Source organism: Neoarius graeffei, chromosome 2, assembly GCF_027579695.1.
Source record: "Neoarius graeffei isolate fNeoGra1 chromosome 2, fNeoGra1.pri, whole genome shotgun sequence".
Taxonomy (NCBI): Eukaryota; Metazoa; Chordata; class Actinopteri; order Siluriformes; family Ariidae; genus Neoarius; species Neoarius graeffei.
This window is the reverse complement of record NC_083570.1, coordinates 120602143-120617735: the sequence shown is the minus strand read 5'-3', so window position 1 is coordinate 120617735 and position 15593 is coordinate 120602143. Positions and strand designations below refer to the sequence as shown.

The following is a 15593-nucleotide window of genomic DNA, read 5'->3' as shown; positions in this document are numbered from 1 at the left end:
TGTGGCCAAAAAGTTCCATTTTGATTTCATCAGTTCACAGGACTTGTTTCCAAAAATCATCAGGCTTATTTAGATGTTCATTTGCAAACTTCAGACACTGAATTTTGTGGCTAGGATGCAGGAACTGTTTTCTTCTGATGACTCTCCCATGAAGGTCATATTTGTTCAGATGTCGCTGCATAGTAGAACAGTGCACCACCACTCCAGGGTCTGCTAAATCTTTCTGAAGGTCTTTTGCAGTCATACAGGGGTTTGACTAACCAGGACTAACCAGGAGTTGGAGAAGGCACTTCGGTGCATGGCGTCACGCAACCCTAGGGCCTGGTGCGAGCACCTGCTGTGGGTGGAATACTCTCACAACTCCCTCACCAGCTCAGCCACCGGGCTGTCCCCATTCCACTGCGTGTATGGCTACCAACCACCCCTGTTCCCCAGCCAGGAGGGAGAGGTCATCTGCCTGGCTGCCGTCACCTATGCACGCCGATGCCGCCACACCTGGTCTCAAGCCCACGCTGCACTCCTCAAGTCAGTCACCAGCTACTCTACTGGCGCCAACCGGCGGAGGACGCCTGCACCCACCTACCGGGTGGGCCAGAAGGTGTGGCTATCTGCCAAGGACCTGCCCCTCCAGGTGGAGTCTCATAAGCTAGCACCTCGGTTCATCGGACCATTCCCTATCCAGAGGATCATCAGCCAGTCTGCTGTCTGGCTCCGACTGCCCAAATCTATGAGAGTGCATCCCACCTTCCATGTCTCTAAGATCAAGCCAGTGCATGAGAGCCCGCTGGTCCCAGCTGCACCTTCTCCTCCTCCTCCTCCTTGTCTCATCGATGGTGGCCCGGTCTACTCCGTCCAGCGACTGCTGAAGTCACAACGCAGGGGCAGGGGCCTCCAATACCTGGTGGATTGGGAGGGCTATGGTCCTGAGGAGAGGATGTGGGTCCCTGCTAGGAGAATCTTAGACCATACCCTCATCAGCACCTTTCATCGCCTGCATCCGGACCAGCCAGCCAACCGGAGGGGTCGACAAAAGGGGCCTTGTCGGACTGACGATGCGCCCACTGCTACTGTCCCTGAGTCCGATCCTGAACCAGATCCTGAGGCCTTGGACTCTGACCGGTCAGAGGAGTTCTAACCCTCCACCGGTATTCCCCCTCCTCCCGCCCGTCTTGGTGGATTTGTGGCTAGGGACTTCTGGAGCCGGCCCTTGAGGGGGGGGGTTGTCATGGTCCTACCTGTGGGCTTCTCTCTTCAGGTAGCATCTCCACTCAGCATTACTGGCCATGCCCGCACTCACTTCCTCTTATTATCTTTCAGTGACTGTCATTGGCTGTTGCCGATCACCTGCTTTCCCCCGTGTGTATTTAAGCTGCAGTCCTCCCAAGCTTCTGTGTCAGATCATCTGCAACTCTCAGCCTGATAACCTGCTCTGTGTTCCTACTGCTCTGACTCCTGAAAATATCCTGTTCCGTCTGACTCTGTCTGCTCTCCAGCCCCGGTAACCTGATCTGCCTTCCGTTCTGTCGACTCTGCCTCTTGCCTGCCTCTCCTGTACCTTCGCCTGATCTCCAGCTTGCTCAGCCCTGCTGCTCGCCTGCCTCTCCATCTGCCTGGTGTGAGCAGCCGTGCCTGGAGCCCTACTCTTCAGCCCTAGTAACCTGACCCTGCATTTCTGTCCCCTATCTTGCTACCTGATTTGTGACTCTGTGTTCCAGCCTGCTCTCTAACTCCTGCCTGCTGAGGGTCTGCTTGCTGGGAGACTGCCTGAAACCCAAGTACTATCAGCCTACAGCCACACCTCTCTGACAATGCCTGATCCTGTCAGATCTCAGCTGCTAAGCAGGATCAGGCCCAGTCAGTACTTGGATGGGAGACCTCAGCCATCCCTGCCTCTCAGTTCTCCTGCCACTATACTTCATCCACACACATTCTCCCAACTCCCTTTTCACCTGTTATTAATAAACTGTGGTTTGAGCACATTTGATTTCCTCTCCAGTTTGGTCCCTGACAAAAACATCAATTTTGCCCATACTCTTGCCTCTGATCTGGCTGATTGTTGGCAGCGTCACAAACTGTGAAATAACAGGTTCTTTTGGCCCATTAGCCTACTGTCCAATATACATGATGGTGGTGTTGGGGGGGGGTATATTTTAACATTTTATATTTTAAAATTGTGGCATGTTGTTTAAAAATTGATCATTATTGAAAGCAGCTCTTTGTCAGGAACCTCAGCAGTAGAGCTGGGTGCCACACATTTCATTCAGTGACACTTTCCCTATATTTTACTTATTTTGACTGAGAAATGTTTTATTGACAATTTTGATAACCCTTCACTTTTAATCCAGGTCTGTAGTGTGAAATGTTCTCGGCTGTGTTTTTGTTTAAAAATGTTTTCCAAATTGTAGCTGTGTTTAATTCATATCCAGAAAAATATATATTCTAATATAATATACTCAGCATAAACATTTTAAATAGATTCTATATTTTTGGTCCATCCATGACATATTACTAAAGTAGCCTATTTACTGTTGTTGATGTGGGTCACTCGCTGTTAGCCAATTCACTTTCTCGTACCAGGAGAGCTGAAAGGAATGAGTATTATTCCCTACCTTTTTCACCAAGTCAATTTGAGGCGTTGGTCTACCCTGCTCTTTAATTTTAATTTTTTCCTTGAAAGGAAGACTGGCAAATGGCTTCACCAAAATTAAATCAGCAATGCTTGGCATCCGTGCGCAGCTTTCTTGCTAGCTGACTAGCCCCCTCAAGTTCAAGTTCAGTCACTCAAATAAACGAAATTTCTGGAACTAAGATAGCAAACTTGACAACACTATATTTACACTTTATTTACAATGAAAATATATACAAACTAAAAAAGCTGGTAGAAACCGTATGCAGTTAATGAAATCGAAATGTAAGCTGATCTCTTACAATACACCACAGCACTTGCGAATCTGCATGGGACTGAACTGAGATTCACCGCTGCCTGTCTCTATTAGAAACGAGCTGTCAATCAAAGAAAATATCTGGCCGCTTTCACCAATCACCAGTCTCCTCGCGGAAACTGCCATGTCCCTCCCACTGTGAGGCTGGGAGTCCATGGGCGGGCATTTTCACAGTATTTGTCCAATAACCATATTGCATTTTGAGATTGAAAAGCGCATAGCTCCCAAATGCCATTGAAGTGCACTGAGGCTGGGCTGCATCGTGCTGTCAAGGGGGAAAAACTCACGCACACATTAGGCGAACTGGGGAAAGTTATAACGGAATGATTTCGCACTGTAGTTGGGTTGAGCACATATATTTCTATGATTCTGGATCTGAAATAGCAATGTTATAAGGTCGGCCATAACATAAGCCTAGAGCAATTCATCCTACACGATGTTCATCATTTTTAGAGGAGGCTGAGACTCCCTCGTTGTCTTAGAGCAATCGCCCGTGATTAAATGTCTCAGTCAGTATTTCGGCCTCATCACAGGACTGAGACAGCTCTGTTCTACACACACTGCTTTCTTCCCTGTACATGTGACCACTGGGGAAAATGATTCATGAACATGCTGTTAGCTTCCACTGCTACACTGTGTGTGTGTGTGTGTGTGTGTGCTGGATCACATCGTCCCCCTCAGCACCTGCAGTAGGTCCCAGCTGCAGCACTCACACACACACAGGTTTTTGTACGACGCTCTAACACTGTGTGAACACCGCGCTACTACTGATCTCATGGTAACTCTGACAGTAATAATCTCCAGCATCTTCAGTCTGGACTCCACTGATGGTCAGAGTGAAATCAGATCCAGATCCACTGCCACTGAAACGAGCTGGAATACCTGATTCTCTTTCATCAGCAGCATAGATCAGGAGTTTAGGAGCTTCTCCAGCTTTCTGCTGATACCAGGACAAATAATAATAAGCACCATCATTGTAAACAGCAGGACTGGTTTTACAGCTGATGGTGAGTGTGTCTCCTGGAGAAACAGATTTCACTGCAGGACTCTGAGTCACAGTCACCTGACCTCTGGATCCTGAAAAAAATAAGAAGAATAAATCCATTCCCTTCATTAATAATGATGTTGAGGTTGAAGTTCATCTCGTCGGCCGACTTCCCATGGATTTGTCAGCTGAACAGTAGAAGATAAAGCATTGTGTTACCTCGAGCGCAGAGGGCCAGTGTGCAGATGAAGACGCTGATCAAACTCATGGTTGCTGTGGGTGAAGTCGCTGAGCAGCAGCTCTCAGTCATGAAGTGTTAAAGTCACAGGACTATAAACACTCGCAGAGCGCTGAAGCATGAGCTGATAATGCAAAGTGGATCCTCTCTCGATGGAAACATCTGGTGAAAATTCTGCTCTATTCTGGGAGAAAGAGAACCACTCAGCCATCTTCATGTACAGCGGTGCTTGAAAGTTTGTGAACCCTTTAGAATTTTCTATATTTCTGCATAAATATGACCTAAAACATCATCAGATTTTCACACAAGTCCTAAAAGTAGATAAAAAGAATCCAGTGAAACAAATGAGACAAAAATATTATACTTGGTCATTTATTTATTGTGGAAAATGATCCAATATGACATCTTTGTGAGTGGCAAAAGTATGTGAACCTCTAGGATTAGCAGTTAATTTGAAGGTGAAATTAGAGTCAGGGTTTGGATTTGGACTCCACCAATCCACAGTCAGACAGATTGTGTACAAATGGAGAAAATTCAAGCCCATTGTTACCCTCCCCAGGAGTCGTCGACCAACAAAGATCACTCCAAGAGCAAGGTGTGTAATCATTGGCGAGGTCACAAAGGACCCCAGGGTAACTTCTAAGCAACTGAAGGCCTCTCTCACATTGGCTAATGTTAATGTTCATGAGTCCACCATCAGGAGAACACTGAACAACAATGGTGTGCATGGCAGGGTTGCAAGGAGAAAGTCACTGCTCTCCAAACAGAACATTGCTGCATGTTTGCAGTTTGCTAAAGATCACATGGACAAGCCAGAAGGCTATTGGAAAATGTTTTGTGGATGGATGAGACCAAAATAGAATTTTTGGTTTAAATGAGAAGCGTTATGTTTGGAGAAAGGAAAACACTGCATTCCAGCATAAGAACCTTATCCCATCTGTGAAACATGGTGGTGGTAGTATCATGGTTTGGGCCTGTTTTGCTGCATCTGGGCCAGGACGGCTTGCCGTCATTGATGGAACAATGAATTCTGAATTATACCAGCGTATTCTAAAGGAAAATGTCAGGACATCTGTCCATGAACCGCGTCTCAAGATAAGCCGGGTCATGCAGCAAGACAACGATCCTAAGCACACAGGTCGTTCTACCAAAGAATGGTTAAAAAAGAATAAAGTTAATGTTTTGGAATGGCCAAGTCAAAGTCCTGACCTTAATCCAATGGAAATGTTGTGGAAGGACCTGAAGCGAGCAGTTCATGTGAGAAAACCCACCAACATCCCAGAGTTGAAGCTGTTCTGTATGGAGGAATGGGCTAAAATTCCTCCAAGCCGGTGTGCAGGACTGATCAACAGTTACTGGAAACGTTTAGTTGCAGTTATTGCTGCACAAGGGGGTCACACCAGATACTGAAAGCAAAGGTTCACATACTTTTGCCACTCACAGATATGTAATATTGGATCATTTTCCTCAATAAATAAATGACCAAGTATAATATTTTTGTCTCATTTGTTTAACTGGGTTCTCTTTATCTACTTTTAGGACTTGTGTGAAAATCTGATGACATTTTAGGTCATATTAATGCAGAAATATAGAAAATTCTAAAGGGTTCACAAACTTTCAAGCACCACTGTAAATCTCTCTCTCACTTCAATGATGTCTCTCTCTCTCTGCTTTAGTGTGCTTTTATTCAGGATGGTCTGTTGAGGGACATTTTACTGCTCGACATAGAAACCTGTTCAACAAAGATATTTTCGCTCTGATCAGAACATCCCTGTTTCCTGCTCTGTAGAAGCAAAGCCTGCTGTGCCCAAAGCTCCAAGACTGAAGGGACAAAATCAGTCCATTATTCGCTGTAACAGATTCCGTCTCTGCTTTGAACTGAACTCCACTGAATTCTGAGCTGAGTGGGTCAGTGGAATGAAAGTACTTCACCAAGTTCATGAATTGTTTTGATTTGATCATGGGGTCATCCTGGTTCTCCACTCTTCACCTTCACAGCAGATACTGGCAGGTATCTATTGGCCTGTTCACATATAACATGGCCGACTGTACATGTGCAATCTTCTCAGAGCCACTTGCTTCAGGAAGGAAGCTGAGCGAGCAGACTCTTCTCTTCTGAGTCCTGAAAATAAAGTCCAGATCTCATTATCTCTAGCCGCTTTATCCTGTTCTCCAGGGTATAAAGTCCAGAGTTCAGTCAGAAAATCAGAACAACACAATGTTTAAGAAACTGACATTCACAATAACAGCACCAGATTCCTTCCCTCCTCACTGAGGTCATCATATAATTGCCATAGATTACTGCACTTTTATATACGTCGTATACCTCGTACAACATCCAAACACTTCTCAAATCAGTCACTTTCCTACAATCTGATCCTCCTGAACCTACAGACTGAGATCTCCAGCCTTCAGGTTCGAACTAAATTCTTTCACAGGTGCTAAAGATTATGGAGCACATCGCCGACGTTGCAGACTCTGCAGTATACAGTCGGATTTACGGATTTGCAATGACGTACGCTTGTTTTAAAGGTATGAAATGTTTCTGTTGTTTCTACAAATGAGTAAATTAGTGCTGATTTCACTTGATGAAGCTCAGCATGTTTTATTTTCTTCCTCAGTGTATTTATCTTTTATCACCCCGGTGCTCTGACAGGAGCTGATCGTCTGATCTTTTAGCTCAGAATATAATCAGAGTAAAGGAAGCAAGAGCTTCACAGGCACAGATGTTTTAAATTCCTCATGTTTAATATTACACACCTCACCATATTTATCTCCAGGGATGGAGTCCGTATCTGCTGGGGTGGAGTGGGTTAGCCACCAGTCTGCCTCTGCTTTGTGAAATGTGCAGAGAGAATGTACTGGCGAATATTATAATGACTGTGACACCATAAATACAGTCATTACACCATCACGTTGACCTGCATCAAACTGGCTCCACATTTAGCTTCAGTCTGATGAAGATTTGTGTTCAACTGTGGTGATTTTTTCCTTCACCAGGATCTCAGGTCATGAATGTTTAAGGGATTCAATTCCATTCTGTTTTATTTATCTGGGGGAGAAAAGGAGTCTGTTTGGTGGTGAAACTTTACAGATGATGAGAAAATGAATATTGAAATGTAGAATAATATAGAAATGAATGTTGACTCTTATTGAAAGATCCTGCAGTACAGTGTGTGTTACAGTAGTGTGTAGGAGACACTGCTCCTCTTAGCACAAGGAGGAAATCATCAGATACCATCAGACACATCAGCTGCTTTTTCATCACAGGAGGAACAGCTGATTAAGAGCGTTCTGATTTTCAGGAATGATTATTTTTTAAACATGTAGACTTTATGGAAGGCATTGATGGATGTTCTAAGAATTTTCTTGGCTTCTACAGAGGACCAAACTCCACTGAGCGCACTTTAACATTCACATCATTCTACGATTAAACAGAATTCGAGTTAATGTGATTCAATGTGATGAAATTCTCAATTTATTTTAATGTTTCTATGAATTCCTACATGATGCAGCAAATCTGAAATTATTTTTCTGCACAAATTGACTCTGTCCATAATAATCTCAAATAATTTTTTCACAAAACAACATTTTGAAAACATTTGTTGTCTGTGAGTGGATTAGTATTCTCATGAACTCGAGCTGATGAAATGTAAATGTTTGTAATTTTTATGAAAACTTCATCTCCATGTTCATTGTGAATTTTATAAAATGAAACTGCTTCCTGGATTTTTATATTTTGAAAATCATTAGTGAATCTACAGACATAATAAATAATAAATAAAGGCTAGATGTTCGCTTTAGGTGGCATTTTCTGGAGGAGACTAAATAATAATAATAATAATAATAATAATAATAATAATAATAATAAATGAGCAGCAAGTCAATCTTTTTCCATAATAATTAATGCCATTAACCGAGATGATAATAACGGGAATGATGTCTTAATTCATGAATATAACATTTACCTTCTGATGAAGAAACTATCAGATCATGTTTAATAAATTAACTATTGATTGTAAATTATTAAAGCGCTAATAATGATGAAAGTGCTCAGTGCTGTAGTGGGTTTGAGTTGATGATGTTCAGTGGAGTGCAGCTTTAGCAGCTCTGCAGCTGTTCTCAGATCAGTGTGTGTTTCTGAGTCAGAGCACTTCCTCTACAGCTGAGGGAGGTTTTTGTACGGCGCTATAACACTGTGTGTACGGATAGGCCTCATACTGCTGACAGTAATAATCTCCTGCATCTTCAGACTGAACTCCAGAGATTTTTAGATTAAATTCTCGATTATATCCACTGCCACTGAAACGATCTGGAATCCCAGACTGACGCTTAGTTGCATCATAGATCAGGAGTTTCGGAGCTTCTCCAGGTTTCTGCAGGTACCAGGCGAGGTCATCATCAATATCCTGACTGGCTGTACAGGTGAGAGTAACAGATTGTCCTGGAGAAACAGACTGAGATCCTGGAGACTGAGTCAGGACGATTTCCCCAAAGGACTCTAAAGAAAAGGATGCAGAGTTAAAAGAATGGAAACAAATGTAGTAGTGAGTGTGAGAGTGATGTGATGATTTGTCTGAATAATAAAAGTAAAGAGAGTGTCTCACGGTGAGCGAGGAGTCCCAGTGTCCCCAGCAGTAGAATCAGTACCATCATCATTGTGCTGCGTGTCAGTGGCTCTGAAAGGACTGAACACACTCTGATCAGCACTACAGCTCTTAAAGTGTGTGCAGCAGTGACACAGCACACACATGCAAACACCACAACTCTGTGTCTCTGTGTGTGTGTGTGTGTGTGTGGTCACTGGAGTGTAACAGAGGTTTTTGTACGACGGCTTCATTAGAATGTATCACTGTGGTTGACTTTCGGTGGAGGAACCAAACTCATCATCAGTAAGTTTCTCTTCTTTATTTAAAATTCTGTAATAATTTTAATTTTCATTATTCATCAGAATATTGAATAAAGTTTAGACAAATAGAAATTCACTGATTTTTTTGTGATGCTGAACTCATTTATTGAGACAGTAAATAACTTAGGAATCATTATTTCTTTATTTGTTTGTTTGTATTTCTACTTTAGAGATAATGAATGTCGTGTATTTTCTGATACTGAGACCCAGTTGCAGTGAAATAAAAAGAATCTAAAAGAAAGCAGAAGTCAGGAGTTGAGTGTGAGCTGAATAAGTGCGCAGTGTGTTCCTCAGTAAACAGAGCACTTTTACATTCACAGCTTCTTCAGTTCATATTGTGTGCTGTGAAGGACATGGGATAAAACTTCGTCCTGTGCCTGTTAGCCTTCCATCATTGTACTGATGTCCTGATTCTGAATCTCCACCCAAAGATAAACAGTGTGTAGAAAGGTGGATGTGGTGTGATGGGGTTATTTCCATCACTGAACTGATTTCTCAGCCTTTTTGCCAGATGTGTGATTTGTAATCGAGTAAATCTTGTTCTCAGGAAACTCAAAGGGAAGGTGTGATGTTGCATTTTCCAGCCCTGATTCTGTGGAATATCAGTGGCTTTACATCAGCAGTGTATTTATTTTTCTGTAGGACTCCATGTAAAAGTAACACAACAGCTTAGGGGGACTGGAACCCACTCCCAGAATAAAGCTGATCAAAGCCCGAGTCGCTCCACAATATAAGGAGTAACGAGTAAATGTTCTCCTGCTGAGTCGTTCTACTGAACTGCAGTAATGTGAAGAAGCAGTAATGAGTAAATGTTGTGTAAGCGTGTGTAAATGTGTGTGTTTATTGTGTGTTTGTGGTCTCCAGCCGGTCCCACGGTGAAGCCCTCCGTGTCTCTGCTCCCTCCCTCCTCTCTGCAGCTGTCTGAGGGATCGGCCTCGCTGCTCTGCCTGCTGTCTGCCTACTCTCCACAGGGGGCGCTGGTGAGCTGGACAGTGGACGGTTCAGAGGTGAAGAACGGGGTTCTGACCAGCGCAGAAGAACACAAGAAGGACGGTTACACACGCAGCAGCACCCTGACCCTCAGCAAAGCACTCTGGGAAAAGGGGGAGGAGTTTGTCTGTACGGTCTCCCATGACGGCGTCAATCATCCGGTCACGTTCAGAAAGAGCCAGTGTGAAGGCTAACAGCTCCAAGATAGAATTTAACACTCAGCTGCTTACACATCCATCTACAATAGAGTTTCAATTCTACACAATGCTGACATTTCTGTCTTTACTCTCTTCACTGTCCTGTTGCTCTTCCTGTAGTTTTGCTCTGCTGAAATAAAGCTTCATTTTGGACATTGTGTGTTCTTTTATTGGAGTTAATAGTCATTATCAGTGTGAGGAGAGAGTGTGTTTAGCTGGAGATTCAGTGCTGTGTGTTGTGCTTCAGTGAGTTTGGCTGAAGGAAGTTGAACATCTGGTGAAAGTGCTGCTCTATTCTGGGAGAAAGAGGATCACTCAGCCGTCTCCATGTAAATATCTCTCTCTCTCTCTCTCTCTCTCTCTCTCTCAGTTTTTCTGGTTCAGACTGCTTTTATAAAGCTGGGTGGGTTTGTAGTAGGAGGTTAAAATCATACTTTCCTGCGATGAGCGATATTCTTGGCAGGATCTTGGAATGATTCCTGATCATCTATCAGCTGAACCACAGATTTAATATATAACTAAAGTCTCCTCCTTTATCTCTGTAATATTGCTAGGATTAAGATGCCACTTGTGTTGCTACTCGGTGCGGAATATCTGAAACATTCTTTTATCACAGAAAGTGGTGAAGATTAGTTTAGATTTCTCTTCCTTCCCTGATAAACCTCTAAATAAACAGAACAGTACAGTGCAGCACATCACTCAGATAAGGTCTGTGTCCTGGACCCTTTTTGGAGCAAGATGCCTCAGGTGTTTGAGGTTCTGGGAATTCAGGGTCATGATCAGAACACTTCTCAATTTCCTACTTCATGTTATAAATTAAAAAAATAATGAACTGCTGGATTTGGTGGTCGTGAATGTCTTCTTCATGGGTACAGTTTTCTGACCAAAGCCAGCTTCTTCCAGTCAGTGTTCGAGGTGCTGCTGAGGGAACTGGGATGAGGGTCAGTGTTTTAAAAGTGGTCAAGTACACGAGATCAGGCAGAGGAGACAGTCGTGGGATTGAGCTCTGATTTACTGTGTGGACACATCAGACAGCACAAATCTGGCAGTGGTGTCTGCAGAGGAGTGGAGGAGCCAGCAGGATTGACCCTGACCTTAAACAATAAAAAGAATATGGTTGAAATGATGGACTATGTACAGTGGGGCAAAAAAGTATTTTGTCAGTCACCAATTGTGCAAGTTCTCCCACTTAAAAAGATGAGAGAGGCCTGTAATTTTCATCATAGGTATACCTCAACTATGAGAGACAAAATGAGAAAAAAAAAATCCAGAAAATCACATTGTCTGATTTTTAAAGAATTTATTTGCAAATTATGGTGGAAAATAAGTATTTGGTCAATAACAAAAGTTCATCTCAATACTTTGTTATATATCCTTTGTTGGCAATGACAGAGGTCAAACATTTTCTGTAAGTCTTCACAAGGTTTTCACACACTGTTGCTGGTATTTTGGCCCATTCCTCCATGCAGATCTCCTCTAGAGCAGTGATGTTTTGGGGCTGTCGCTGGGCAACATGGACTTTCAACTCCCTCCAAAGATTTTCTATGGGGTTGAGATCTGGAGACTGGCTAGGCCACTCCAGGACCTTGAAATGCTTCTTACGAAGCCACTCCTTCATTGCCCGGGCGGTGTGTTTGGGATCATTGTCATGCTGAAAGACCCAGCCATGTTTCATCTTCAATGCCCTTGCTGATGGAAGGAGGTTTTCACTCAAAATCTCACGATACATGGCCCCATTCATTCTTTCCTTTACACGGATCAGTCGTCCTGGTCCCTTTGCAGAAAAACAGCCCCAAAGCATGATGTTTCCGCCCCCATGCTTCACAGTAGGTATGGTGTTCTTTAGATGCAACTCAGCATTCTTTCTCCTCCAAACACGACAAGTTGAGTTTTTACCAAAAAGTTCTATTTTGGTTTCATCTGACCATATGACATTCTCCCAATCCTCTTCTGGATCATCCAAATGCTCTCTAGCAAACTTCAGACGGGCCTGGACATGTACTGGCTTAAGCAGGGGGACACATCTGGCACTGCAGGATTTGAGTCCCCGGCGGCGTAGTGTGTTACTGATGGTAGCCTTTGTTACTTTGGTCCCAGCTCTCTGCAGGTCATTCACTAGGTCCCCCTGTGTGGTTCTGGGATTTTTGCTCACCGTTCTTGTAATCATTTTGACCCCACGGGGTGAGATCTTGCGTGGAGCCCCAGATCGAGGGAGATTATCAGTGGTCTTGCATGTCTTCCATTTTCTAATAATTGCTCCCACAGTTGATTTCTTCACACCAAGCTGCTTACCTATTGCAGATTCAGTCTTCCCAGCCTGGTGCAGGTCTACAATTTTGTTTCTGGTGTCCTTTGACAGCTCTTTGGTCTTGGCCATAGTGGAGTTTGGATTGTGACTGTTTGAGGTTGTGGACAGGTGTCTTTAATACTGATAATGAGTTCAAACAGGTGCCATTAATACAGGTAATGAGTGGAGGACAGAGGAGCCTCTTAAAGAAGAAGTTACAGGTCTGTGAGAGCCAGAAATCTTGCTTGTTTGTAGGTGACCAAATACTTATTTTACTGAGGAATTTACCAATTAATTCATTAAAAATCCTACAATGTGATTTCCTGGATTCTCCCCCCCCCCCCCCCCCCCCCCCCCAGTCTGTCTCTCATAGTTGAAGTGTACCTATGATGAAAATTACAGGCCTCTCTCATCTTTTTAAGTGGGAGAACTTGCACAGTTGGTGGCTGACTAAATACTTTTTTGCCCCACTGTATCTTCTGCAGGTGGTGCACCATCAGCAACAGGTGAGGAGAAGCAACAGACATGGCTTTCAGATCATGCATGAGAATTTACAGGGTTTTTTTTAACAGTTTCTCCTGATTGCCAAATAAAAAAAGTATTTTTCATTTCTCAAAACTCTAAATACAAATGCACACCTGCACACTCTCATCTCATCTCATCTCATTATCTCTAGCCGCTTTATCCTGTTCTACAGGGTCGCAGGCAAGCTGGAGCCTATCCCAGCTGACTACAGGCGAAAGGCGGGGTTCACCCTGGACAAGTCGCCAGGTCACCACCGTGCCGCCCTCAGTAAAACTTATAAATCAAAATGTCCACTTTTCATTTCAATTTTATAGCTTAAGTTCACTCAAACATTCTTCTTTAGTTCCAGTTTAGTTCCTTTTTTAAAATAAAATAAAAGTATTTGTTTTTGAATTTTCTATTTTAGACAGCCAATTTAATCTTTAAGCTTAAACTACTAAAGTAATTGGTTCTCTAATAAAGTAATATTATTAGTTCAAACACTTCAGATTAGGGTCCGTGTACTTTTTCGTTCATTCGTTATTCTATTTTGGAAGTCACATGAGAAATGAAAAAGGACTTGTTTATAAATTTTTCCACTTGTGTATGACTTGTGAAATGGAATCCAGAGCCATGTTTTGATGTATTTTTAGTTATTGAAAATGAGTCATTGAACAGCAGAAAAAGGGAAAAAACAATTTTGAAAAATGCCATTCTGAATTGCATTTTAGTTTATTTAGAACTTAGGTTTTGGGTGACCTGGAAGCCTAAGCTTGTGGGCGGGTGGGGAGCATTATGGTTTGTTTATTCTCATCCGCATGACATGGCATTTTTGGAGGCATATTCCGACTTAATTTGCGAAATGTTGTGAAGGCATGCTACGCATGCAGATATTTCACAGCACCTCAAAGACATTGGCGCAGGACATGGCTGTTCTGTTATGAGTGTACGGAGGTTTTGTGATGCTCACAACCTTACGAGAGTGGTATCTGATGCACAATTGGAAGTCGCCATTTCGTCAGCTGTTGATGAGGTAGGATTTCTTTCGTGTTTTGACATTGCCCCTGTTATAAATTTACTATTACCAGAATGACAATAAGTCAGTCGTGATGCATCACTAAATCTCTGTGTAAGTCCTAGGCTAGTGCACTAGTGAAACGGTGTGCATTATTCTAAATCAAACTGGGGTGCTGTTCTCTTTGAACCTATATGAACTTTAGGCTATTTCAACCTTTCCTAATCTGCTTCCACTTTTGTAGACTGGCCCAACCTTTGGCCGAAAGTTTATGACTGGTTACTTGGCGACCAAAGGGATTATTGCTGCAGAAAATCGCGTTGGTAGAATCCTGCGCGGGGTGGCGAGACCCTACCATGAAATGAGATGCAAGGTACAGTAGACCTATTGCCTGAAATTAGCTAAGATAGGAAATACAAAGCCCCCCCATGCACTTTTTGAAAGCCCACCTGGGACACTCCCATTGTCATTGTGACACAGCACTCCACAGCACACAGTGCACACTGCACACAACAAAATTGCATTTATGCCTCACCGGTGCAAGGGGGCAGCCTCAAATGGCGCCCCAAGGGTACCATGCTCAGGGTATCTCAGTCATGGAGGATGATGGGGGAGAGCACTGGTTACTCCCCCCACCAACCTGGCGCGCCGGGAATCGAACTGGCAACCCTTGGGCTACAAGCCTGACACCCTAACCCATAACTGCTCATGGCACTTTCTGCACTGTGAACTTCACCTTGCCCCTACAACCCTTTATGCAAATTAGGCTGAGACACTGACACACTGACATAATTGTATGGCATTCTTCACAGCCAGCAATCATTTCTGCATGTGACATAAACTTCCTTGTATCTGTATAATAACAAAAAAAAAAAGTACTATAGCTAAAATGATTGCAGCAGATATATGTGAGCACACCAAGACAAATTAACATTAACTGGAATTGAAACAGTTATAATAACTGATATAGACTGTATTCTAGGTGAATCCATTCCACAGTAATAGAGCTCAGGCCTTGCTGTATTTGAACAGAGATTATATATCAGACATAAACTGACCAAAATCACTTGTCATGTATTACAGGGCCTGCGGAACTTCAACCCAGTCCCATACAATGCTGCCTATATGGGGCATAAGCTCCACTTAGATCAAAATGAAAAACTTGCAATGTTTGGAGTGACACATGTGATTGCCATAGATGGCTATTCTCGCAAGGTAGTGGCACATGCAACAATGCCAGTCAAGAACAATCTCGTCATTTATGAATATGTTTACAGGTATGTCATGTAATTTAATAATTGGTGTAATCAATCAACCTTAACATGGCTACATACCTATCTATACCTTATACGCAAGGATCTTTTGTTGTAAATTCATCACAAAAGCCAAAGCCCTATTCTATAGTATTTACGATGGGATGTTATGACAATGATTGGTGCTGGTTGTTTATTGTGACAGCGCAACTCTGATCTCTTTCATGTCTTTACAATTCAAGGTCTGCTGTGGTAAACTAAGGGATGTGGGAT

At 43.1% G+C, this 15593-nt stretch overlaps 2 gene segments (V, D, J or C); both read right to left on the bottom strand.

The window, feature by feature from the left end:
• Nucleotides 1-2945: 2945 nt before the first annotated feature.
• Nucleotides 2946-4308, bottom strand: LOC132882204 (immunoglobulin kappa variable 3-15-like). The segment is given in 2 exon segments: nucleotides 2946-4019; nucleotides 4147-4308. Coding segments are annotated over 2 exon segments (429 nt in total).
• Nucleotides 4309-8168: 3860 nt separating this feature from the next.
• LOC132882219 (immunoglobulin kappa variable 3-15-like) lies at nucleotides 8169-8952 on the bottom strand. The segment is given in 2 exon segments: nucleotides 8169-8666; nucleotides 8773-8952. Coding segments are annotated over 2 exon segments (408 nt in total).
• Nucleotides 8953-15593: the final 6641 nt, after the last annotated feature.